The sequence below is a fragment of the Acinonyx jubatus genome, chromosome B3 (assembly GCF_027475565.1).
Source record: "Acinonyx jubatus isolate Ajub_Pintada_27869175 chromosome B3, VMU_Ajub_asm_v1.0, whole genome shotgun sequence".
Lineage (NCBI taxonomy): Eukaryota > Metazoa > Chordata > Mammalia > Carnivora > Felidae > Acinonyx > Acinonyx jubatus.
Window position 1 is genome coordinate 57,214,802 of NC_069386.1, and position 26,622 is coordinate 57,241,423.

Below are 26,622 nucleotides of genomic sequence, written 5' to 3' on the forward strand. Positions count from 1 at the left end.
GAATGGATAAAGAAGACGTGGTTTATATACACAAAAGAATACTATTTGGTAATGAGAAAGAATGAAATCATGCCATTTGCAACAATGTGGATGGAACTGGAAGGTATCATGCTGAGTGAAGTCAGTCAGTCAAAGACAGACAGGTATCATATGTTTTCATTCATATGTGGATCTTAAGAAACTGAACAGAAGACCATGGGGGAAGGGAAGGGGAAAAAATAGTTACAGAGGAGGGAGGGAGCCAAACCATAAGAGACCCTTAAATACAGAGAACAAACTGAGGGTGGATGGGAGGGTGGGCGAGAGGGGAAAATGGGTGATGGGCATTGTGGAGGGCACCTGTTGGGATGAGCACTGGGTGTTACACGTAAGCGATGACCCACGGGAATCTACCCAAAAAACCAAGAGCACACTTCATACACTGTATGTTAGCCAATCTGACAATAAATTATATATTTTTTTATTTTTTTAACGTTTATTTATTTTTGAGACAGAGAGAGACAGAGCATGAACGGGGGAGGGTCAGAGAGAGGGAGACACAGAATCTGAAACAGGCTCCAGGCTCTGAGCTGTCAGCAGAGAGCCCGACGTGGGGCTCGAACTCACGGACCGCGAGATCATGACCTGAGCCGAAGTCGGACGTCCAACCGACTGAGCCACCCAGGCGCCCCGACAATAAATTATATTTTAAAAAAATTAAATAACACTGTAAAGTTACAACTACCATATATTCCAGCCACAGCATTCCTAGATATATACCTAAGAAAAATGGAAGCATAGGTCCACACAGAGATTTGTATAATGATCTTCATAGCAATTTTATGTGCATTGGCTAAAAACTGGAGAAAAGAAGCAAATGTTCTTCCACAGATGAAGGGATAAAAACAAATGTGGTATATCCATACAACGAAATACTACTGAGTGACAAAAAGGAATGAACTATTGATACACACAACATGGAGGAATCTCTAAACTCTGCTGAGCAAATAACATAGACAAAAAATAATATTGTGTAATTCCACTTGTATAAAATTCAAACTAATCTATAGTGACTGAAATACTGACTGAAAGCAGATCAGTGGTTTTCTGTGTGGGGAGAGGGAAGGGCGAGAGGGAAGGATAACAAAGGCACATGAGGAAACCCTGGGCTGAGAGAGAGGCTCCCTGTCTCAGCTGTGGTGATTGTTGCACAGGTGTATACACATATCAGATATTATTCGGTTGTACTTTTTAAACATGTGCAGAGGACATTGTCAATTATATCTCAATTAAAATCGAGTGTTAAAAAAACTTCGATAAAACTAAAATTCAGTTCCTAAGTCACTTTGGCCACATTTCAAGCACTCAATAGCTTTATGTGGCTTATGGCTACCTCACTGGACAGCAAACAGACAGAACTTTCCATGCAGAAAGTCTGTTGCACGGCGCTGCTCTGGAATAAGAAAATCGGATGCGCGAGGGCCTCGGAAGCCATCTGCACAACCCGCCACCACACCATAAAGCTGCTGCAAAATTCCTGGACTGTTCCTGTGGCCTCACAAGTACACGGGGCTCGCCCTGCAACGTGCTTAGCCCCAGGGCGGTTCTCACCAAGCTCTTCATTCCATCCACTGTGCTCCACCAGCCTCCTGGCCTTCACCTTCCCTCCCCTGGGATGCCTTCTCTTTCACCCCTTTGCCCTCAGTGAATACCTCACATCTCTCTCCTGAGAAACAAAGTAAGCCTCCTTTTGGATCCTGGCCCCAAGTCTGGCTGCTGCCCTCCTTCCCTCCCTCGCAAGCAAAATCAGGCAAGTGTGGGGAGTCTGTCCCCACTTCTTCTCCTCCTTTTTGCCCAAACTTATTAGACTTTGGATTTTACTGTCCCCTCTTGACCAAATCTCTCCCCCAAGGTCACCAGTGCTCTTTCAAGTGACATCACCACTGAACATATTTCAGCCTTTTAAGTTACTAGGTTTCAAGCTTTCTCTTTATTTTCAATACATAAACCGGCATATGCTTCAAACATTAAAGCCAGATAGAAAGACACACAGCAAATATCTGTCTCCCCCCAATCAGTAACCACCTGTTTTAGCTCCTTGGGTGTCTTCTTCCAGAACCTACTCCCCGATTTGTCTCCCCACCCTGCAGAGCACACACAGTGCTCTCTGTTCACTGATTTTTCAGGCCGGCAAGCCTAGCACTCCCTCAGGCTTTTGTTTATCTGACTCTTCACTGAATGGGCAAGGGTTTTTCTTAAGGCTTTATTTTTTCCTAGAGCAGTTTTACGTTCACAGCAAAAGATTTTCCATCTTCCCTAATGCAGATTAAACGGAGGTGAAGTTTTTTCTTCCTAGTGGGTAAAATCTGAATGACTTGGGAGACTGGGGTGTTTTGTTTTGTTTTAGTTTTCAGGCTTCCACCATACCTTGGCCTTTCTCCACCTCTCTTCCTCCTCCAAGAGTCTAAGAATAAGAAGTTGACCATTTTTCATAAATTCACTGTCCATTGGATATCCTTTTTTACTAAGTGCCTCTTTACAAGACTCTTGCTCTTTTTTCTATTGCATTCTTTTTTTTTTCCTTGAGAGAGACAGAGACAGAGAGAGAGAGAGGCCATGAACGCTAGAAGGTAGAGGGGCAGAGGGAGACAGAATCTTAAGCAGGTTCCATGCTCAGCGCTGAGCCAGACACAGGGCTTGATCCCACAACCTTGGGATCATGACCCGAGCAGAAATCAGAGTCAGAGGCTCAACTCACTGAGCACCCAGGCGCCCCTCTATTTATTGCATTCTTTATGTTAACTTTTAAGAGTTCTTTATGGATTCTGACACAAACGCTTTGTTGGTTACACGTGTTGTTGCACACACCTTTTCCATCTTTAACTTTCAAATCAACTCATTTTCACCTGTACACACCAGAGGCTCAAGGCAAATTCAATTTTGTCATACTCAGAAGTGACCAGCAGATGGCGCCCGAGTCTCACACCTGAGCCTTCCACCGACTGCCTGAATTTCAGCTAAATCTCCCCAAATTGCATTTTACAAGTAAGCAATATTAAAGAGAGAGAAAGGAAAGAGAAAATTTAAACCACTATGCAGCCACACAGAATACATATGGAACTTAGCTTCTTGGAGGAAACAACACACTAATCTTTTTTGCTCAGAAAAAAGGAATAGAAAAGGTCTTTACCACCAGGCAGAAAGGCAGGGGTGGGGCTGTCCTCAGGCAGGCGGGCACCAAGCAGAATCCGTGGAAACACCCTCTGAGAGTAACCTGCAGGCAGATAAAAAAGAGAATAAGTACCAGCACAGGGTCTGAAATGACAGCAGAACAGGGATTTGTCAGGGGATTATAGGTGTTTTTCCACCTCCTCTTCATTATTCCTTTTTGTCTTTTATTAGTTATAGTTTATGATTGCTTAAAACTGACTTGGTGGGTCTCAGAAACCTCGAGGGAAACCAGCCCACCCGCTGTGATGAAAATGGTGTCTAAGAGTGAACATGTTTGAACCCTGAGGCCCCGTTGGTGATGAGCAGCCTGCCCACTCTGCCCCTCTTTGTCCCTCCCTTCAGAATGGATGCTCCCCTTGAGCTGGACCCTCACTCAGTCTTGGACAGACCTTCATCCTCCTTCTCGTCCCCAGCCCTGCTCCCCACTGAACGAATGAGAATAAATGAATGAGCGAATGACAAGGTCCCAGCCTTCCTGATCTTAGAAATCAGAGCACATAAACCCCACACCCAAAGGAAGACCCAAGGGAGAATGCAGAAGCCCTATAAGTAGAGGCAGCTCATCTGAGAGGGAGCTAGGAGGAAGCCTGGTGTGATAGGTTGCCTTGTGACGGGCTACGGTTATGGACAAGGGGAAGGCACCTTCAGTTGAGGGACAGACGTGAACCAGGGCCTGAGGCATATTTGGGAATGTGGTGGGAAGGTGACCTCTTTCCTCCAGCCTTCACAATGGTCATTGACAGGAACACAGGAGCATCAAGCCAGAGACCCAACTCATTTCCTGGGGTAGCCAAGACAAAGTTTTCGCCGCTGTGTGTCACCACCTTTGACATCACCAAGACCTAGTGCAAACTCTGGCACATTCAGAATGTGTCAAGTAGACTCATCAGTGCTTTTCATTCTCAATGAGCCTGGGTTGAATTGCAGCCCTGAAGCTCTCCTCTATCCCTTGTTTGTTCACACCCAGCACTATCCCAATTGCATTGCAGCCCAGAGTAAAGAAATAGAGGCTCTGTCCTCTTTTGTTTTCGTCATTGCTCAGAAAGCAGTCTTGCCCAATCATCCCCAGTGTGGAAGTTCCAACCCTCACAAGATTTCACACATTCAAAGGAGAAGGGCATGGCTCCACTCAAATTTCCTGGCTCCGGGCTGCCAGAGTAGGTGTCCAGAGGCTGGGACCTGGGCAGACACAGGGTCCAGGGATCCAGGCCAGGAAAGCACAAGTCTGCAGGCAGGAGGGGTGCCCAGGGCCGGGCTCTGCTCCTCTGGGTCTTACTGTAAACAGGGACACTGAGGCTCACTGCCCACCTCCTGCCATCCAGGAGGCGCCCCTATTATTATTTTTTTTAAGTTTGTTTATTTTGAAAGAGGGCGGTGGGGGGGTGCCTGGGTGGCTCAGTCGGTTGAACGTCCGACTTCGGCTCAGGTCATGATCTCACGGTCTGTGAGTTCGAACCCCACGTCGGGCTCTGTGCTGACAGCTCAGAGCCTGGAGCCTGCTTCAGATTCTGTGTCTCCCTCTCTCTCTGTTCCTCCCTCACTCATACTCCGTCTCTCTCTCAAAAATAAAATAAAAGATTTTTTTTTAATTTAAGGAGAGAGAGAGAGAACGAGCAGGGGATGGGCAAAGAGAGGGGAACAGAGGATCCGAGGCGGGCTCTGTGCAGACAGCAGAGAGCCGACATGGGGCTCGAACTCACAAACCGTGCGATCACCACCTGAGCCGAAGTCAGATGCTGAAACAACTGAGCCACCCAGGCACCCCTAAACAGCCATTATTTTAAACGTTACATTATAAATACTTACAAGAAAGTAAGTTATACTCTTAAAAAGCAATAAACACTCAAACCTCATCACTTCCTAATTAATTTGCCACCCTTTGTGATCACACACTCTTGAAGCTGTCTACACCTACTGTGTCTGTCCAGCGGGAATGTTACATGAGAGTGTGTTACTTACACGTCTCGTCCCAAGTCTGCATTCGGTGACGTCATGTTGGTAGCTTGAAATTGGTCACAGTGGGAATATTGACACCACAGGAATCAATAAATTCTATCAGCCAAGGGCTTTTTGCCCCAAGCGCCTGTCACACATTTGCTGGCTCACCGCTGCACTTGGCCTCTGGCCTGTGGAAGCTGGATATGCAACGGCCGGGCAGGCGGCCAGCCCTGGGACTTCCTTCCCTCGCTGCAGCCAGCTCGGGACCTTCCTCTCAGCCAGACCAGAGGGAGGAGACGGAAGGGGAGGAAGGAGAAGGAAAGCAGCAAACACCTTTGGCTCCTCGACCAGGGACCAGGACGCAGCAGAGAAGGGCCTGGCTTCCTCCTGGGTGAGCAGGACTAACTCAGGAACTCAGGAGTATGAGGAGGGTAAGGAGGGGGACAGGCAGGAAGGAAACATGTGACTGAGTGGAAGTGAAAGAGCTCCACCTGCCGGGGCTGCACCCTGTGGAGCTGGGGTCTCTGGAAGGCCCTGCTGCACTGGCACCTCTCCCCGGCTGTAACGATGGGGTAATAATCACGAGGAGGGTGGTGGAGCCCTGAGGAAGTCACAGGACTCCCAGTGCTGACCCTTCTCCATCCCTAACTCACACCTCTGCCCCCTCCTTAAAATTCCCTTTCTCTGGGGCATCACAGCCCCCCCCCCCACTTCCTGCCACCCACTCACCCTACATCCTCCCCCTCACACCTACGGTTTCCAGAACCTGCCATTGCTGGAGACACCCCAACTTCTGCCTTGAACCGGATGTCCCGCAGGCACCCAAACTCATCACGGACTCCTCCAAACCTGCCACTCCCCACAGACTCCCATCCCAGGGAGAGGCACGTTGGGCGCTGGCCGCCAAACCTAGGAGGCCTCCTTTGCTCAGCAGTCCTCATGGCTCAGGGGGGCTCTCCCTGCATCTCCCTCGCCACGTCCCTCTTCCTTCCCCAACCCACCTCCCAGGCCTCAGACCACTGCTCCCCAAACTTACAGGACTTCTTCTTTGTGCCCCATGTTTTAAAAGATGCTAGGACATCGCATTTATTAAATAGTAATATCAGCCACCCTTAAAGTTGTGCATACAATTTCCAATCACAACTTCATCCATTAAACACCTACTGAGCAGTTACTGTGTACTGGGTGCTGTGCCAGCCAGGCACGAGGGATGCCACCGTGAATGGGGCCAGGCCCTGTCCCTCCAGGGTTCATGGCCTACTGAGGGGAGAGTCACAGAAAGAGATCATAAATTGTAACCATGCCTTGGGGTAAGGCCAGCGATGGGATGTGCACACAGTCCTACAGCACCTCAGTCTCCTTCGCGCATCATGTGCATGTCCCTTTAAACTCTCAGTTTAACTCTTTAACTCTCCGGAAATTGTATGCAGTCCCCTCACCAACACAGCCATGGCTGGAGATTAGGTCACCAGACTCTGCCACTTGGACTCTCTGTCCCCAGCCATTCTCCAGACCAGAGTCAAAAAGGGATTCCCAGAGTACAAAGCTGACTGATTCCCCTATTAAAAACCTTCAGTGGCTCCCTACTGCCACTAGGATAACATGCAAACTCACGAGCACAGCTTCACAACCCTTTCTGATTGAACTCACGTTAACATGAGAATTCTTTCCCTTTAACTTGTTCACTTAATACCAGTTTAACTGAACACTTGCTATGTGCTGGGCATTCTGCTGTGCACGGGAATCCCGCAGAGAATATTAACGCACACCATTCTCTCTCCTGGAGCTTGTGGTCTAGCAGGGGATACAGATATTAAAGAGACATACAGATCATTGAATTGTTACAAGTGCAGGAAAAGGAACATTTCCTTGTCAACAGTCTGCTCCAACCAAGGTCAGCATCTCTGGTGCCTGCCTCCCGGCCCCGCCTAGGCTGTTCCCTCTCCTGAAATGCCTCTCTCCTTCAGTTGGCCAAATCTCTCCAGCTGTCTAGGTCTCTGCCCAGGGTCCTCCCCTGGTGGGGAGTCTTCCCTGAACCTCCTAGGTGGTTTCATGAGATCCTGCCCTCAACTCCGCGAGAATGCAGCATACAGACCGGCATGGGATTCAGCACTGTAAACGCTCAGTAAACGCTTGCTGCGTGAATGACTGCCGGGTCCTCTTTAAAAAAGTGGATTTAAAAAAAAAAATCCATCCACTTACAAAAGTCTGTGTGTTTTAAAAAAATTCATCATGAAATTTACCTCGATATCTACCATACATTCAGAAAATGCCCGGGCGGCCCCAGCCCGTGTGGCATGGCAGCCAAGGGGAGGCAGCCCGCTGCCCAGCCCCACGCTGTCCATGCAGGGCCTTCATCTTTCCTCGGGCTCCTGGCCCAGGGGTCCCGCTGACCTTCCACTATCACCCAGCACCCCAGCCCCTGGAGCCCTGTATCTGCTCCTGGGCTCCCCTCCTGTGGGCTACACTTTGCTGAGGGACAGAGGGGCATCTGGGAAAGGAGGGGAACCTCCAGGGGGGCTGGAGCTGCTGGACCCCAGGTGCCTTCTAGCACTTTACTACCTGCGGCAGCCTTACCAGCCTTACCAAGGCGAGGCGTCAGGACTCCTGGCCTGAGCCTGGCGGGGAGCTCCACTTCCTGCCTCCAGTCAGGGCCTGGGGGCTCAGACCAGGTCTCCCAGCAGCAGAGGCCCAGCAGGGAGGTGACCCTGACCCCCACCCACTCTGAAAAGCCTCCCATCCTCTCTAGAGGAGGCTTTGTTCTGGCTGAAAGCCCCCACCTGCCGCAGCTCTTCCTCCAGAGCCCCGGCGGCTCCCTTGAGTTTTCTCTTTCCCTGGAGTCAGAGCTGGAAGATCCCCTGGCCCACCCACTACCTCTTACAGCTGATGAAACTGGAGGGAATTAAGTGTCTGAGGTACCAGATCTGGTAAGGGCAGAGTTGTGCTTTTAAACAAACAGGGCAGCGCCCTGACTCCCGGGCAGCGGGGGCCCCCCTCCGTGACGCCCCGCTGCCGGCCTGGTTCTGGTAGGCTGCCCCAGCTTTGCCAGTTGGTCTGAACCCAAAAGTTAAGCCTACACCAAATGACACTCGAAGGAATCATTGCCACCCCCAGCCTACACCCTCTTCCACACCCACTCTCCTTCCTCCGACCTTCTGACACACAAGTGAGGGCAAAGCCGGACCCAACCTGGCAGGCCTCTCCCAGGCAGGGACCCAGAGGAGGGACGGCACAGTCACTCAGCCTCAGGAGTCACCTGCATAAGGAGTGGCTGCACAGGTGTGCTCAGTTCACCTTCCTGGCCCACAAGCACAACCCGGGCTCTCACAGCCTAACAGGATAAGGCCCCGTCCTCTTAGCCCGGCCCTCAAGCCTCTGCCATTCCGGCTACAACCTGCCCATCCAGCCTCTTCTCCCACCACTCCCACCTCAAGCTCTTTCCTGTCACATCAAACCATCCTCAGACCCCACCACACTCTCCAGGCCTCGCTGGCTTTGTAGGTGCTGTTCCTTCTGCCTTTAATGCCCTTCCTTGCTTCTCCATAGAGCAAGCTCCTTCTCAGGAGACCCAGCTCCGAGGTCATCTCCCACCCTCCGTGTAGAAGCCTCCCTCCTCCTCAGTGTCTGCAGGGCTTCTGTGCCAACTTTATAGGACAATAAAGAAAATACAAGGTCACGAATCTGTGTCCCCACTGGACTCTCAACTCCTCAATGACAGCAATGTGTCTTTGTCTTCAAATTCTGGGAGCGTGGCACAGAGTAGACCCTCGAAAGACAAAACAAAACAAAACAAAGGAATAAATGACTAAACTAAATCAATACGTGGACCCTGCATTTATTCCAGAGCTAAATTAGGAAGCAAGTCTCAATGTGACACAAGAATCCCCTTCCAATTCATTTATTGGGGACGGTTATGTGCAAAGCACTATACAAAGTACTAGAAACTCAGAAGCTGGAGTAGACACAGGAATGGACAATTTGGGGGTACAGACGGGGAGAGAAGAGTACTAGCTGTAGGGAAATGTCTGGACTGACAGACCAGTGCGGGTGTAAGCAGTTTATTGCATGTAATCTGACGTCAGCCCTGGGACGTAGGCACTTTTGTTATTAGTCTCACTTCACAGACGAGGAGACTGAGGCTTTCACAAGTGGAGAGACTTGCTTGTAAGTCATGAGGGCAGGATTTGAACCCAGGCTGTGGTTCCCCCAGACATCACATGCTCAAACAGAAAGGTCTGTTACAAGTGTTTTATTTTCTCAGTCGTGGCCCTCAGCATTGTCTGCATTCTGCAAACACCAGTTGGTGGGGGGGGGCGGGGGGAAGGGGCTTTAAAAAGACTGGTGCCCACCCTGGTCCCACCCAGAGATGCTGATGTAACTGAGGTGGGGTGCAGCCTGGGCATGGGGGTTCTAATGTGCAGTCAGGGCTGAGTCCCCCCACCTTTGCTGAAATGAGGGAGGCCAGTGTCAAATGCGTAAGGGGAGACCCACCTGCTGCCGAGACGCTCCCGCTCGTGTCAGGGTCTTGTTTGTGGAGACACGAGCTGTCCTGTCCTCCTGGGAGGGGCCCCCGGCAGCGTAGGCAGGACCGGCACTTCCTCCCTTACATTCTCTCCATGTCTCACCAGTCCTGACCTTCCTGTGGCATTGGAGTTGCCAAAGACAACGTGCTGGGGAAATTCCATGGTTTCCATGCAAGGGGGCGTGGGCTCTCCAGGGCGCCGCCCAGCTTTCCATGTGAAGGAGCCAAGATCTGTGGGTTACAGTGAAGACCGCTGATGTGAGGAGCCTGGGTGGGTGGCTTGTGGGCCGCAGGCAGGCAGGGAGGGCAAAACGCCACCCACTACCACACGTCCCAGTAGGCGGGCTCTGTGGGAGCAGAGTGGGCCCACCATGTGACTTTAGCACGCGGCAGCCGCTGGACCCCCTGCTCCCGCAGGCCCTGAGGGGCAGTGAGGCTCCCCAGAGCTAGTGGAGCCGGGCTGTGTGGCTGCAGGCAGCAAGGCTGGGTTTCCCCTTCTCAGGCCCGGGCAGTGACTCAGGGCACAAGTATCGAAAGCAAATGGTGACCTCGGCATACTTGCCCGGTGGGGAGCATGACCTTACCCCAGAAGATCTGAGGAGCAGTGAGTCCAGGGCCCAGTGCGATGGAGACTGGCAGCACGGTGCGCGTGTCTGGAGTACCCCGGACACCGTCCTCATTCGCTGGCGAGGACCCTTGAGACCCTGCTCCTCACAGAGGTGCTGTGAGCACAGTTTCATTGGCTCTTCGCCACAGAGCTTGAGGTGCAGCTTTTCAGCACAGTGGGCATGGGGCTTCCCAGGTCACATGGGCCCTCGGGCAGCAGGGCTGGGCTCCCACCCGGGGGCTCAGGGCGAATGGACTTAGGCCGTCTCCCAGATGTCCCCCGATGTCAAACTTCTGCCTCTCTAGTTCTAAGTCACGAGTTACGACCGGCTGACTATGAGAAGCCATCGCTTAGGGTGGCCATGTCTGTTCTTGGAATCTTGGGGGTTAGGGTGTGCCTCATGGCTGCACCCCACCGTGACCATACGGGAACTGGCTTTCTGTGCAGGAGAACCACCGGTGAGGCCCCAGAGCAGCCATGGCAGAAGGTGGGTCTCACCCCCAGCCTGCACTCATTAAGGCTAGAGGTCCCGTTTTACGTTTACCTAAGCCCCTTCCTCCCCATATTGCCTGGTATGATACCTGGCATGTGACACACGGTCCTTAAAAGTTTTCTGGATGATGAAGCCCAGTGACGAATCATTTTGCAAAGACTCATGCCATGACGGATCCCTGGCATACGGAATCTTCGGCGTTTGAGGTATGCATTTATTCAACACATAGATGAGTGCCTTCTATGTGCCAGGCACATGCCAGCGGCTAGTGATCCAGCGGCTAGTGATGCAAAAAAAAAAAAAAAAAAAATAGCTCCTCGTGGAGCTCCACTTTTGTGGGGGAAGAAATGAATTACTTTCACCAAGGCACATCAAATGACACTACATAACGTTTCTAAGGCAAGAGCCCCAGGACAGCGGGAGTCCAGGGGAGAGGGTCTGTGTAGGGGTCAGAGAAGGCTTCTTTGAGGAAGAGGTCTGCACATCGACCCACCAAACCACCATTATGGACTGTGCTCCAGAGTTTGCTTAGCAAGATGCCGGGCACACGTTGGCTGCTTGGGTGATTTCCCCCCAGGACCCTGAAGGACAAGAGGAAAACCCGAGGCTTCTGACTGCCCCGTCCTTCCTCATGCCACCTCAAGCTTCTAGGGCTAAGTTTTCTGGTCAAGAGGAAAGAGGACTTTTGTTTTTTTATGCAAAGCAGATTAAACTGAAACTGATCTCACCATGGGCGTCTGAGGTTGTTTTCGGTCAGCAAAGAAGGAAGTGAGCCAACTTTCCAGGAACCTTGAGGCCACACCCGGATTGCCCAACAGTGCAGGGCAGCACAGGTCAGACACCTCCCAGGCCCCTTCCCCAGCCGCAGGACCCTGGGGGGACATCCTCCTTAGTGCCAGCTCCTCTAGAGCCAAAGGTCCACAGGGGATGACCCCAGACAGAACCTTCTCCAGGGTCAGCACAGGGTGAGATTAAGGGCAGGCCTGGAGGAGTGACCCTCGGACCAGCCAGATGAGACTCAGAAACCAAATAGTGTGTCAACAACCAGGAGATGGATGAGGACTCTGTTCCCTCTGATGCTTTGCCCCTGAACTGCCCTCATGCCTTTTCAGGGCTCGTAGCTCATGCTAATAATCCTACTGGCCCTGGACAGGTGCTCTGTCCACTAGGCTTCTGGCTTTCTCCTCAGCTCACTCTCTCTCTCTCTCTCTCTCTCTCCTGACTGGCTTTCCTCCATCTCTACTCCCTCAGTAACTTGGGGTGCAAGTGGCCCTGTTACAGCTTCTCAGCCCTGACTTTTCTCCCCAGGTTGTGTGCCTCTAACTGTAACTCCTGTCTGTCTCTTCCTTAAGCTCCAGAGAGGGTCTGAGTGGCCTAGTAAGCCTTTGCAAGCCAGGCCTCCTGGGGTCTTTGAGAAGGGGACTGAAAACACAACAGGCCCCCTAAGATCTAAGCTCACCCCCTCTCATTCTCTCTCTTTCTTGCTCATCAAATTGCTTCTCCCTTTGGATGTACAGATGGCTACTGTTCTTCCCGACTCCATGGCTTACAACATGAGCTCTGCTGCAGCCTGAGCTTTGTCCCTCCCAAGGAACACTCTTTCTCTCTTACCTTATGCTGCATACATACGCACCCTGGCTTTTGGGCTATGGTCTCAGCTGTGGATTTTGAAGCTTCTATGCTGAAACTTCCTTGTTCTAGACCAGAGCATTTCAAACTTTAGCCACATATAATAACCTGAAGGGTTTATGTGTTAAAACACAGAATCCTGAGATTCAGAGTCGGTTGGCCTGGGGCGCCCCCCCCCCCCAGATGCTGCCCATGCTGCCCATCTAACACAACTGCCCTAGGAGTGGGACAGGGCTCACACCTGAGCCCTCACCCTGAGGCAAGGGATGCTCCTGCCTTAAAACCGGAAGGAAGATCAGTGAGGAAGTGATGCAGGAATGTAATATCTCAGTGAAAACATTTGTAAGTATTAACCCAGCCCACAGGCCTACCCCTGAGATGAATCCCCCTTTGCAAAGCAAGGTTCTGAGAAGTTAGGAAACTTGCCCAGGGCACCCAGCTCCTAACTGACAGATCCTGGAGTCAGGTGCTGGCCTGTCTGCTTGCTCCTGGCCCGCCGTGTCAGCTGTGAAGCTGGATTAATGTTTGATTTGATTGTCACAATGGCAGAACCACTGTCATCGGTCCTGATACGGGTGGTCAGCAGTGTCATCTCTGCAGAGAAATGATGTTCACAAATGCAGATGCATTAGGCACATGCCCGATAAATCCACCGCTCCTCAGGGTAAGTCACCCGACCAGAGTGACTAAGCAGGCAATCAGGGCAGCCTGCCTGGGAGAGGCGTTCCCGCCCTTGAATCTTCCATGCCTGGCCTGACCCTGCTCTCCTCAGACCACCAGCGAGAGTTCAACTGGTGACTAGGGACTGGACTAAGATGTTACTGAGTGGGCAGAATTCCCCACTAATTACCAAATGTTGTAAGGGGCAAAGACCTTCAGCACTGTGCCCAAAGTGTGGTCCCCCAACCAGCCGCATCAGTCTTACCTGGGAACTTGTTAGAAACCCAGATCCTTGGCTCCCACCCCAGACACACCAAAGCAGAAATTTTGGGTTTGGGGCCCAGCAATCCACATTTCAATGTGCCTTCCGGGAGATTCTGACGCACGGCTGAAGTCTGAGGACCGCTGTCCTACTGACAGAATTAGATTGCTAGTGGAGGACTTGATCTGGTGCCACGGAGGGCTCCCTGCTCTCTGGGCGAGCTCTGACGTACCCCAGTGGCACAGGAGTTGGTGAAGCATATGCTAGTCCAGCTGTGAAGTCAAATATACCTTCTCCTGCTTCACTTGGTTACAGCCTTGCCCTACAGAGGATTTACTGCCGGGATAGCCTTGTTGCTATGGGGACTCTTGCACTCTGCCTGGGCCTTTCCTCTGCAGGTGGTAATATTTGTATCACTTAGACACTAGGTAAACCCAGTGTCCACACTTTGCTCCAAGGTCTTTCCACACCACAGCCCAAGGAAGCCTATTTGTTGTCCCTGCAGGGACAGACTGAACTAGGAGCCCTGGTCCAGGTGATCTTGTTAGTGTGTTTCTTACAATCTTCAGCAATGTCCAATTTCCTGTTTTCAGAAAAAAAGCAAATCAAATGTAATATATAGGCTAGAGGATTACTTCATATGGAGGGAAAAAATTATGCCAGCCTCTCTTATTTCTGAAGGTAAGAAAGCAAGTAAATGTGCAACAGATTTTTTTTTCTTTTTTAGAGAGGGGGGCAATAATTCACATACAATAAAATTCACCCTTTTTACATGTACAGTTTGGTGGTTTTTAATTTAAAAAGTGTCACAGGAGAACCTTCTGGGGTGATAGAAATGCTCAATAGCTTGTTTTGCATGATACCTTCATGGGTGTATATAATTATCAAAACTCTTATAGGGGTGCCAGGATGGCTCAGTCGGTTAAGCCAACCTCAACACAGGTCCTGATCTCATGATTTGTGAGTTTGAACCCCGCTTCGGGCTCTGTGCTGACAGCTCAGAGCCTGGAGCCTGCTTCAGATCCTGTGTCCTCTCTCTCTGCCTGTCCTCTTCTGCTCTCGCTCTGTCACTCTGTCTCTCTGCCTCTCTCTCAAAAACAAACATAAAAAAAAACAAAACCCTCTTCTAACTGAAGCATTAAGACCGATTCATTTTGTTATATCTAAACTTAATGCACTTGTCTCCAAATAACAAGCAAACTACAGGTCACATTGGTCTTGTGGTACAGATTCATTTCTCATTTATGTTGAAAAGGAAAATTCAGATAAGCAAAGACATTATGAAATAAGTCAGGCTAACTTTCCTGAGGCAATATATCCTTAACAACCACCAAGGAATAGTATCAACTTCATGATTACACACAACTATGTAAAGGAAAAATCACATACATTACTTGATGTAAATACAAAAAAGTGGAGTGTAATTTTTTAAACAGTATGCCCACTCTCCAAACAAGCAGTATTTTATTATATATGTGTTATAAGTCATACCAGCTGAATGAGAAAGTTGGTTTTAGCATGTCTTCCAGAGTTATAAAATTTGGAGTTTTCCTTCATTTTATTCTAATTTTCATTTTAAAGCTAAGTAACATGCACACAGGCAAATGATGGAATAAAACACCATGAAAACCAAAACAAAAGCTTTAGTTTCTAGAGAAAAATTACATAATTACCTGAGGCAACTTTCTAAGCATGGGGAAAAGATGCTATAAGGGCCAATGACCAGAAAAACTAATTTGATTTCTTTTTTTTTATGTTTATTCTTGAGAGAGAGAGAGAGAGAGAGAGAGAGCATGAGCAGGGAAGGGGCAGAGAGAGAGGGAGACACAGAATCTGAAGCAGGCTGCAGGCTCTGAGCTGTCAGCACAGAGCCTGATGTGGGGCTCAAACTCAGGAACCACGAGATCATGACCTGAGCTGAAGTTGGACACTTAACCAACTGAGCTACCCAGGCAATACCCCCTGCTCCATGTTTTTAAATTTCTATAGCTGTCTTAGGTACATGCACTCAACTTCACCTGCCTTCCTTGTTCAAACCACATATCATCACTTTTGAATGTGAGAATATATGTAATGTACTTGTGTGAATATAGTGATTACTAAAATACAGACATTTGTCTCTATGGAGGCATATATGTATATATGTATACATACATATTTTAATTTTAGAGAGAAAGAGAACATGAGTGGGGGGGAGGGGCAGAGGGAGAGGGAGAGAGAGAATCTTAAGCAGGCTTCATGCTGCCAGCATGGGCTTGACCTCACCACCCTGGGATCATCACCTGAACCGAAATCAAGAGTCAGTCAGATGCTCAACCAACTGAGCCACCCAGGTGCCCCAGGATATGTATATGTATATACATATATATGTACATACATATATATGTGTATATATGTATGTATGTACATATATACATATATGTACATATATACATATATGTACATATATGTATGTGTATATACATATATATGTCTATATATACATGTATACATACATATATATGTACATATATACATGCATATATATGTACATATGTATGTATACATATATATACATATGTATATATACATATATACAATATATATAATAAATATATACAAATATTTATATATATAAATATTTATAATATTATATTTGTGTATATAATAAATATTTATATTTATATATTTATAATATTTATATATGAATATTTATATTTATATATTTATAATATTTATAATATATATTCATATATTTATAATATATATTTATAATATTTATATATTTACATATAAATATTTCTAATATTTATATGTATTTATCTATATATATATAAATATTTTTGTTACTATGTGTTTTCTGGATGTGAGCACACCTATGTGGGTATATATGTAGGGATTCTTATCTCCAGCTAGGTATCTATGTAGATGAGAGCTGAGGTAAGATGTATTTATCTATAGGTGTGTTTGTGCTCTCCCAAAGGTTTATAATTGGGGCGTTGTACACCCAAAGTGGACCAGTTACTACAGGTAGGTATGTGTGAATTTCAAACAGGCAATGTTCCCAGCCACGGAAGAATATACTTTTAAATACATTAAGACCCTTCTACTTTACAGAGATAATTTTTTTTTTTTTAGAAGGGAACACTTTTTGAACAACTAGCCCTGTACATGCAAAACACCTCTTTCAGTATTTTATTGTCTCACCTGATTTTCACAACTAACCTAAGCAAGTACAAATTAACCCAGTTTTATAGATGAGAAATCTGAGGCTTGTCCAAAGCAACACAAGTACTAAGTGGCAGAACAATCTGATTTCAGAGCCTGTAATTTCACTCTTTACCGGAAAGTCTCAACTAAAATGTGACACAATCTTCCAAAGGGGGAAAATATGATGAATGAGTATTTAATTAGACCCCAGGCCAGTTGTTAGTGATATCGAATGCGATTTTAACGTTTTTATTCAGAAAGCTTATTTATCTAAGCTTCACATCTAATTTTTTATGTAAGAGAAAATAATAGATGTTTGCTTAAGGCTCAAGGCCATAAAGTTGAATGGACTCTGGTTTAATTGCTGGAAAAATCTGACAGGGAAGAGCACTCCTCCCTCTCTGGGCCCCTGGACGCATGTCTCAGTCCTCCTTCCCTGGCCATGACCTCTCAGTCCCCGTCAGGGATCAGATCCTCCTCCTCTACCCACGCCCTTCATGATAACATTCCTCTCTCTCCGGTCTTCATTTCCCTTTGATGCCCTCTGCCCTCTGTAGGCACGTCCTTGGTCTTACCGCCCCTGAACTGCCTCCAGCTCACACCTCCTTGAAGTTCTCCAGAAGCAATCTACCTACATAGCTCACTGGGTTTTCAAAGGCAACAATTCCAAAGTCTAACTCATTTCCCTCATTATCTACCTTTCCCTTGAATATGCCATTTTGTTTCCCTCCTATATTCTCTATCTTGGCACCACCCCCCACCCACTTCCTCAGGTGAGAAACCGGGGAGTCATTTTGGACATCCTCCATCTACCTTCAATGAGCCTTGAAGTCTTCTCATCAATGTCCCTCAAACGCACCCTCTCTTTTTCTATTCTCTCTGCCATTGCTTTAACCAAGGCAAAGGTTATGGCCCTCACTACCTGCACCCTAGACCGTTGGCAGCAGCTGGTCTCTGGCCTCCAACCACGAAGTCCCTTCCAGCGTGCACACCCTACTTCTACTTGCCATAGCCAACGCTCCATTAAGTAAAGTGTATTCTCTCCTTCCACAGCTTAAAACCCTTTTCTGGTTCCTTTGTGCCTGCAGGATAATAGCATAAAGGGCCCTGCATGTTCCATGTATCCCACTCTACACTCCGATATTAAATTCCACACATTAACCGACTTCAAGTTCCCAGAAGATAGGCTATTTTAGCCCCTCTGTGCCTTGGTAAACATGCCCCTCTACTTCAACTGAACTGCTGACTTCCAATGATTGGTTTTTCAAGAAGCCAGACTGCTCAGTCTTTCAGCGATCCGCGTTTTTTGGGAAGCTTTTTTTTGTACTTTATGCTCAGTTCTATCCTTGCTGTGTGGTCACTGTATTGCTTTGATTTGTTCATAAGTGCGAGCCTTTCCTATGCCAGATTCTTGAGGCCAGCACCATGCCTACCACATAGTGGATGCTCAATCATGTGCAATTTCTTAAATTTCTTTAAATTACATGAAAACATTATTATATCTCAAATTTTGAAAATTCGAAGTCCACACCCAGGAGTATTTTATCCAGATCAAACTCTATAGAGATAACAGTTCTACAATGCTCCTATGGAGTCATTTTGATGACCACATATTTGTCAAATACTCAGTACAAACGACCTAACAATCATATGCAACAAGCGAATCTTGAATTGGATTCCAGACATAAAAATACAGCTATCTGGCACAAAAACAGGCACTCAGATCAATGGAACAGAATAGAGAACCCAGAAATGGACCCACAAATGTATGGCCAACTATCTTTGACAAAGCAGGAGAGAATATCCAATGGAATAAAGACAGTCTCTTCAGCAAGTGGTGCTGGAAAAACTGGACGGTGACATGCAGAAGAATGAACCTGGACCACTTTCTTACACCATACACAAAAATAAACTCAAAATGGATGAAAGACCTCAGTGTAAGACAGGAAGCCATCAAAATCCTCGAGGAGAAAGCAGGCAAAAACCTCTTTGACCTTGGCCACGGCAACTTCTTCCTCAATACGTCTCCAGAAGGGAAACAAAAGCAAAAATGAACTATTGGGACCTCATCAAAATAAAAGGCTTCTCCACGTGAAGGAAACAATCAGCAAAACTAAAAGGCAACTGATGGAATGGGAGAAGATATGTGCAAATGACATGTCAGATAAAGGGTTAGTATCCAAAATCTATAAAGATCTTATCAAACTCAACACCCAAAAAACAAATCATCCAGTGAAGAAATGGGCAGAAGACATGAATAGACACTTCTCCAAAGAAGACATCCAGATGGTCAACTGACACATGAAAAAATGCTCAACATCACTCATCATCGGGGAAATACAAATCAAAACCACAATGAGATACCACCTCACAGCCGTCAGAATGGCTAACATTAACAACTCAGGCAACAACACATGTTGGCGAGGATGTGGACAAAGAGGAACACTTTTGCACTGCTGGTGGGAATGCAAACTGGTGCAGCCACTCTGGAAAACAGTATGGAGTTTCCTCAAAAGGTTAAAAATAGAACTAGCCTACGACCCAGCAATTGCACTACTAGGTATTTACCCAAGGGATACAGATATGCTGTTTCAAAAGGACACGTGCATCCCAATGTTTACAGCAGCACTATCAACAATAGCCAAAGTATGGAAAGAGCACAAATGTCCACTGATGGATGAATGGATAAAGAAGATGTGGTACATATATACAATGGAATATTATGAGATCTTGCCACTTGCAACTACGTGGATAGAACTAGAGGGTATTATGCTAAGTGGAATTAGTCAGAGAAAGACAAATATCATATGAATTTACTCATATGAGGACTTTAAGATCTAAAACAGATAAACATAAGGGAAAGGAAGCAAAAATAATATAAAAACAGGGAGGGGGACAAAACATAAGAGACTCTTAAATATAGAGAACAGAGGGTTACTGGAGAAGTTGTGGGATAGGGGGTAGGGGGTGATGGTGTGGGTTTAATGGGTAAGGGGCTTAAGGAATCTATTCCTGAAATCATTGTGGCACCATGGGCTAACTAACTTGGATGTAAATTATAAAAAATAAATAAATTATAGAAAAAAAAAGACAGAAATAAAATGTTTTCATTTGTCAAAAAAAAAATACAGCTATAAAGGACATTACAATTAGAGAGAATAGAAATGGATTGTATGTTGGGTGATACAATTGAATTAGTGTGAATCTTCTTAGGAATGATAATGGTATTACAGTTAGCTATAATGTCTTTCCCTTAGGTATAAGAAGCTTTATGAGGTGTATACTCATTTTCAAAGAGCTCATTTTATTTATTTATATATTTAAATTTCTATTTATTTATTTTGAGAGAGAGAGATCACAGCGGGTAAGAGGCAGAGAGAGGGAAAGAGAGAAGAGCAAATCTCAAGCAGGCCCCACACTGTCCCAGTGTGGGGCTCAATCTCATGAACTATGAGATCATGACCTGAGCCAAAATCAAGAGTTGGACGCTTAACTGCCTGAACCACCCAGGCACTCCTTCAAAGAGTTCATTTTAAAAGAGCATAATAATATGCAGAGAGATACATATGGCAATGTGGCGAATGTGGCAAAATGTTTGATTAAAAGTTGTGAGTATTCCTTGTACTGATTTTCCACCTTTTCCACATATTTGAAAATTTTCAAAATAAAACATTTAGGAAAAATGCTAAGAACACAAGCAAAAATAAAATCAGTCAGTGTTGAAATTTAATTATCAATATTGCTCTTGGGGTTTCTTCCTCCCAAACCTGCCGTCCTCCATTGTCATGTCCATCCCTTAAAGCTACTGCATTTCAATCAGGTTTGTGTTTTAAAGTTGAAAGGTCACCCCTCACAAAACACTCTACAGTTTGTTCTCCTAGTTGGCCAAACTTCACAAAGTTGTTCATTTTTATTTGCCTAAAGGGTACCATAGTGCACTTTAAAAACTTAAGCAAATAAAATTTTGCTTCCTAATTGGTACAGGTAATACCATGAGATCAACCACTGGAGATTTTCATCTGGGAAAATGAGGTGATAAGGAATCACAAAGGTTGGCGGAAGTAGTCTTGTTTTAATCCTTTCAGAATCGCCAAGTCTCTAGCAAGAGCTAGTTATTTTTTATTGCCGGGAAGGTGATAGGAATTTAGCCCTTCTCTCAAATTTCTATTATATTCAGATGGAAACTAAAACAATTTTTTTTAATTATTATTATTATTATTATTATTATTATTTTGAGAGAGAAAGAGCTGCGAGGGATGAAGAGGAGCAGAGGGACAGAGAATCTCAAGCCAGGTCCATGGTCAGCGTGGAGCTTGATACGGGCCTCAATCCCATGACAGGATCATGACCTAAGCTGAAATCAAGAGTTGGACGCTCAACTGACCAAGCCACCCAGGTGCTCCTCAGATGGAATTTTTTTATTAAAAAAATATTTTTTTAACGTGTATTTAGTTTTGAGAGACAGAAGGAGACAGAGCAGGAGCAGGGGAGGGGCAGAGAGAGGGAGACACAGAATCTGAAGCAGGCTCCAGGCTCTGAGCCATCAGCACAGGGCCCAACGCCAGGCTCAAACCCACGAACCGTGAGATCATGACCTGAGCCAAAGTTCGATGCTTAACTGACTGAGCTACCCAGGAGCCCCTCAGGTGGAAAATTTTAAAAGCATGTATCATCTTTATTTAAAAGAGGTGATGAACACCCAAGAGAACTGAAAATGTATGGCTACACAAAAACTTGGACGTGGCTGTTCACAGCAGTATTACTGATGTAACAACCAAAAAGTGCAAACAATCCACATCAACTGATGGATAAACAAAATATGGTACATCCATACAACGGAAAATTAGTCATAAAAAGGAATAAAATACTCACACATGGCACAACAGGGATGAATCTTGAAAACATTATGCTAAGTTAAAAGAGCTAGAGACAAAGGCTACATAATGTATGATTTCATTTATGTGAAATGTCCAGCATGGGCAGATCCATAAAGACTAAGTTCATCAGTGTTTGCCTGGGGCTGGGAGCAGAGGGGTCAGGAATAGGGGAATGACTGCTAATGGGTAGAGGGTTCTCTTTAGAGTGATGAAAATATCCTGGAGTCAGATGGTGGAGGTGGTTTTAGAATTTTGTGTGAATACACTAAAAACCAATGAAGTGTGCACTTTACATGGATGAATACTATGGTGTGTTCATAGCTCCTTTTTTTAATAAATTATACCTCCTTTTTTTAAAAATAACTTAATGAAAAGCAATTCCTACTTGGTCCCATTTTTTTTTAAGTTTATTTATTTTGAGAGAGAGAGAACAAGCAGGCAAGGGGCAGAGTGAGAATCCCAAGAAGGCTCCATGCTATCAGTGCAAGAGCCCAACTTGGGGTTTGAACTGACTACCTGTGAGATCATGACCTGAGCTGAAACCGAGAGTGAGATACTTAACCAACTGAGCCACCCAGGCGCCCCATACTTGGTCCTATTTTTAAGAAAAGTCAACGGGGAGCCCAGGAGCATGTGGGTTTGGTTGCACCTTTAGTCTCCAAGTCACCACTGGCCAGAGTCAAGAGTGGCCCTGGACTCTATCGTGCATGGGCAAAGCTCTCCATTCTCCCCTCCCCAACCCTCACGGAAGAACCATGTTATCCTTGGCATCTGCAAGGCCGGTTTCGGCGTGCCCCACCTTCCTACGTTGTAATCCCAGCACTTCCTTCCAAGCCCAATTGTCATGCAAGTCTCATCCCCCATATCATCTTCATTTTCCTCATTGTGCTTACCATCTTTTATTCATCTCCTTCCAAAGTTTGGTTTCATTCACTGCTTTATCTCACCTGCACAAGTACAAGGCATAGCTAACAGCAGGGGCTCAATAAATTTCTGGTGAATGAATAAACTTGGAAGAAAAGTTTACACACAAATTTGCACTGTATGTTGTTTTAGAAAATGAAGCTCCATGCTTCAAAATAGGTTTTTCTTCCATAAAAAGACTTTCTCCTCTATTTAAATATGTATCTTTAAGAAATCTTGCACAAATAGTATTTTATTATAGACAATCTAGTTCACAAATCTTTATACACTTTAGGAAAATATTCAGGCATCATAAACATAAAAATTTCAATACGCAACATTAAATTTACAACAAGAAAATAAACACAAACTTATTTTTGAACTACGTGGTTATTGCTGCACTACCTTTATAATTCCTATCCAGAGTCCAAAAATGTAGTCAAGCCCTAAAAATGTAGCAGAAGCATTTCCGCACACTGGTATCCATAATCTAGTTTGTGCAGAAATGTTTCCACTAGATTCATAGAGTACTCTTTGGAAGAAAGAAGCAAGAGCTGGTCATTTGGTGGCCCTTCGGACCTTCTGCAACTCTTCAATGGGCTTCCATTGTTGGTTGATTGTTATAAGCTTGAAAAAAAAGAAGGAAAATACAAATGTTTTTCAGGATCTGTCCTTCATCCTCATGTCCCTTTTTAGGGTTTGTCCACACTCCCTTTTGGAAAGAGCATCACCGTAGTATTTGTAGTGAAAGAACCATTTCTTCCCATCTCTAAGAACATGCACAAAACAGTAATATGAGCTCTAAAAAGCCTTTGGGTTCCTGAGTGTTATAGGATCATCAAGAAAGGTCATATACATTTGCCCACTTTCACATAACAGGTTCTAGATTTCTAAGCTTCCTATGGCTTTAGGTGAATTATAAGTTCAAAAAGTGTGTCTGCTCCCGGTGAGTGGATGTAAAATGCTCTAGCACAGGGCTTGGCACACAGTAGGCTCTTAACCAAACTTCCTCATTGTAATTACTCAACAAAGGTACACATGATCTAAGTTATGCAGTAAGGGAAAAGGGATAGAGCTGTGGATAGTCCTTGACTTCCCAAAAACTCAAATTCAGAGGTTCTCATTTATCATCACAGTTACAGGACATAGGACATACCCCATACATATCATACCCCAGGACACAGGAGATGTAGATAGGTTTTTTTTGTTGTTTCAAAAATTTTTTGGAGGGCACCTGGGTTGCTCAGTTCGTTGAGCAACCAACTTCGGCTCAGGTCATGATCTCACAGTTCGTGAGTTGGAGCCCTGCATCAGGGGCTGTCTGCTGTCAGTGCAGAGCCCGCTTTGGATCCTCGGTCTCCCTCTCTCTCTGCCCTTCCCCCACTCTCAAAAATAAATAAACATTAAAAAAATGTTAATTTTAATTTCAGTTATAGTTAACCTACAGTGTTATATTAGTTTCAGTTGTACAATATAGTGATTCAACGTTTCTGTACATTACTCAGTGCTCATCATGATAAGTGTGCTCGTAATCCCTATCACCTCCTTTACCCATTCCCCCGACCCGCCACCCTTTGGCAACCATCAGTTTGTTCTCTATAGTTAAGAATCTGTTTCTTGGTGTCTCTCTCATTTTTCCTTTGCTCATTTGTTTTGTTTCTTAATTCCACATATGAATGAAATCATATGGTACTTGTCTTTCCCTGACTTATTTTGCTTAGAGATGCAGGTAGTTTTAAAGATTCTAAATGTCCCTCACTAGGTCAAACTCTACTATTTGAAAGTTTTGTTTAAAAAAAGCTTTCCTGACAGATCTAAGTAGTGTTGATTCCAACAGACTCAGAAATATAAAAAAGTCTTTGCTATAGTCTTAAAAGAATGAGCGACTGTTAGGTGATTTTGCGTAAAGAGAATGCCACTCCTGTTTTCAGGAGCTCCTGTTATTTATCACAATAGACCTTGTATTAACCTTAGATAAGCAATGGATACAATGAGATAATATATTACAATAATGATGAAAGTTAATATTTAAGTACGTACTATGGGCTAGGCACTATGCTAAAGGGCGTTATGTATTTTACATTCTTTAATCCTCTTAACTCTGAGGTAGAATCCTATTATTGAGCCCAGTTTAGAGATTCTGAGAGCCTCAGAAAGGCCAGGTTGTCCAAAATCACCTGTGAATAATGGAACAAGGATTTGAACTAGATCTCCATAATTCCATAGCACTCCCTTTACCACTACACTCAAAGGCACGCTGAAAGTGAAAGGTATTTTTTAAAGTTATTTATTTATTTAGAGAGGGAGAAAATGAGTGTGGGAGGGGCAGAGAGAGAGAATCCAAAGCAGGCTCCACGCTGTCAGCATAGAGCCCAACGAGGGGCTTGAGCTCACCAACCACGAGATCATGACCTGAGCCAAAATCAAGAGTCAGCTGCTTTACTAACTGAACCACCCAGGTGCCCCAAAAGGGAAAGGTATTAAATCCATTTTGCTGACAAGGGTGCTAAAGCTTGGGGTAAGTGTAAACCACTTTTTAATTTAGCAATACCTTGCTAGGTACATTAGGATCCACAGTTTCCCAAGGTTCTGGATTTTTTTTCCGATCAATGCTAAAAAGTAAAAGAAAGCTGATTAAACATCAAAGTAAGTAAATTTAAACCAACTCTGACAGTGGGTCTATAAGCATGCTGGGACATCACAGGACAGAACTAGACTGACAAACAGGCATTTATCTGTTAGTTCGCTGAAATTAATGGAAGGTTACTTAAGGGAACTTCACGATTTGGCTCAAACATTAAGGATCGATTCCTCTGCAGGGTGAAAGGTCTGTATTCCTTTTATTGGGCTGAACTGGAGAATGTTCCCATAAGCTGGACAGCAATGGGGGTGGAAATGCCAGGATAAATGCAAGGAAAAACGTTCTTGCCCTGGTTTCTGGGACAGGGAGAGGGGCCGGGCTTGAACTCTGTAGATGGTGAACTCCGAGGTGCAAGGCCCCTGGGCCAGAGCCTGGCATTACCACCCTCTCCAGCCCTGCACTGGGCCAAGATCAGTTTCAAGTTTCTTTCTTCCTCATATTCCAGGATACATGGTATTTTACCTCCCTATATCCAGAGCTGAGGTTAGGTTCACTATAGACAAATGAATCTGTAAAGGCCATTTAAGAACTTTAAATTTCAAAACTTAAGTTAAAAAAAAAAATCAAACCTTGCTGAAGAAGAGGAGGGTCAGTGGATGAAAGGATACTTAGATACAAGGAACAAACTTATTCTATTAATATCATAATTCAAGGGTCTTCCGATATCAGGCTGCTTTCTAGTCCCAACTCCAAGTTGACAATTTGACATTCTTATCCTGGGGGTAAAACTAGGAAACTGACACCATGCATTTCATATGCGGAAGGTCAATCTAGCACTGCTGAAAACGTTTGTATAAATGATGGCTACTTACATCACATCAGTCTTTTGAAGGGAATATACTGCAAAAGCCGAAGCTCCACCCGCTGCTGTGGTCATCATCAGCACCAAAGGAATAAGCTAACAGAGAACAGGTTTGAGGGTGAATATTCCCATGTTTCGGTGTGAAACATGAGACATATAACAGAATAACTATATATCATCTTACATACTTCCTTCAAAATTTGCACCATCTTTTCATCTTTAAAAATTAATATTTTAAGTCAAGAATTTCAATTGCTTTAAAACTTACTTCCTTCTTTTTCCTCAGGAGTTGGAAGAGGTTCATGATGACTTCAGTGTTGAATGCCAAATCTAGAATTAAAAAAAAATCCAAGATGCTGCTGAAAACTTCAGCCACTAAGGACCCAATCTGGCGGGCTCCAACCGGCCAACGTCCTCCCCAAGGCAGCCTGAGGCAGCTCACCTGGGAGGCGGGGCAGAGCGGCGCGCGGACGAGGAAAACGCCCCGAACCGAACTAGCCCTCTGCGTCCTCACTTTATATACGGACCGCAAATGATGGGCCGGGCCAGGGCGCTCAGGTCACGCGGGCCTGGCGGGGGGGCGTGCGGGGCCTGACTCGCTTTCCCTTCCCGGCGCCCGGCTTCCGGGCGCCCCCTGCAGGACAGCCAGCTGGAGGACGCGCAGCAGCCGAACGCGGGAGCTGGCGCCCCCTGCCGTCCGGCGTGGTCCTTACTTGCCGCCCAGAGAGTTGAGGCTCGGCGTTGATGCTCCAGGTTGCTCCCAGCCGGGCCCAGCGCCGCCAAGTGAGCGGCACCGAGAGCAAGCGGAGCTCTGATGGCCAAGGCCTGGATGAAAACCAAGCCCCCTAAAAGGAGGTCTGGAAAAGAAGCCGGAGAGCCGGGGTCTAGA

The 26,622-nt window shown here is 45.9% G+C and overlaps 2 protein-coding genes across 4 annotated transcripts in view; both read right to left on the reverse strand.

Annotated features, from left to right (window-relative positions):
* The window catches only part of BLOC1S6 (biogenesis of lysosomal organelles complex 1 subunit 6), a 127,652-nt gene extending 122,099 nt beyond the window's left edge, over positions 1–5,553 (reverse strand). Inside the window, exons 1-2 of the mRNA XM_053224058.1 lie at positions 5,170–5,553; positions 3,170–3,253 (exon numbers count right to left, since the gene is read on the reverse strand). Of these exons, the coding sequence (XP_053080033.1) occupies positions 3,170–3,253; positions 5,170–5,191 (106 nt within the window). The 5' untranslated portion in view covers positions 5,192–5,553. The remainder of the gene's footprint in view (positions 1–3,169; positions 3,254–5,169) is intronic.
* A 16,972-nt stretch (positions 5,554–22,525) lies between these two features.
* On the reverse strand, positions 22,526–26,322 carry CB3H15orf48 (chromosome B3 C15orf48 homolog). 3 transcript variants are annotated; one of them, XM_015084450.3, is made up of 5 exons: positions 26,176–26,272; positions 26,002–26,063; positions 25,744–25,829; positions 24,842–24,902; positions 22,526–22,917 (listed from the first exon to the last, which is right to left on the reverse strand). In XM_015084450.3, the coding sequence occupies exons 2-5, from the start codon at positions 26,035–26,037 to the stop codon at positions 22,849–22,851; spliced, it is 252 nt and encodes an 83-aa protein (XP_014939936.1). In that variant the 5' UTR covers positions 26,038–26,063; positions 26,176–26,272; the 3' UTR covers positions 22,526–22,848. The 3 variants fall into 3 exon arrangements, with proteins under 3 accessions (XP_014939936.1, XP_053080034.1, XP_053080035.1); XM_053224060.1 differs by lacking the exon at positions 22,526–22,917 and adding an exon at positions 22,925–23,059 and having other exon boundaries at positions 26,176–26,322; XM_053224059.1 differs by lacking the exon at positions 26,176–26,272 and having other exon boundaries at positions 26,002–26,169.
* Between the last annotated feature and the right edge of the window lie 300 nt (positions 26,323–26,622).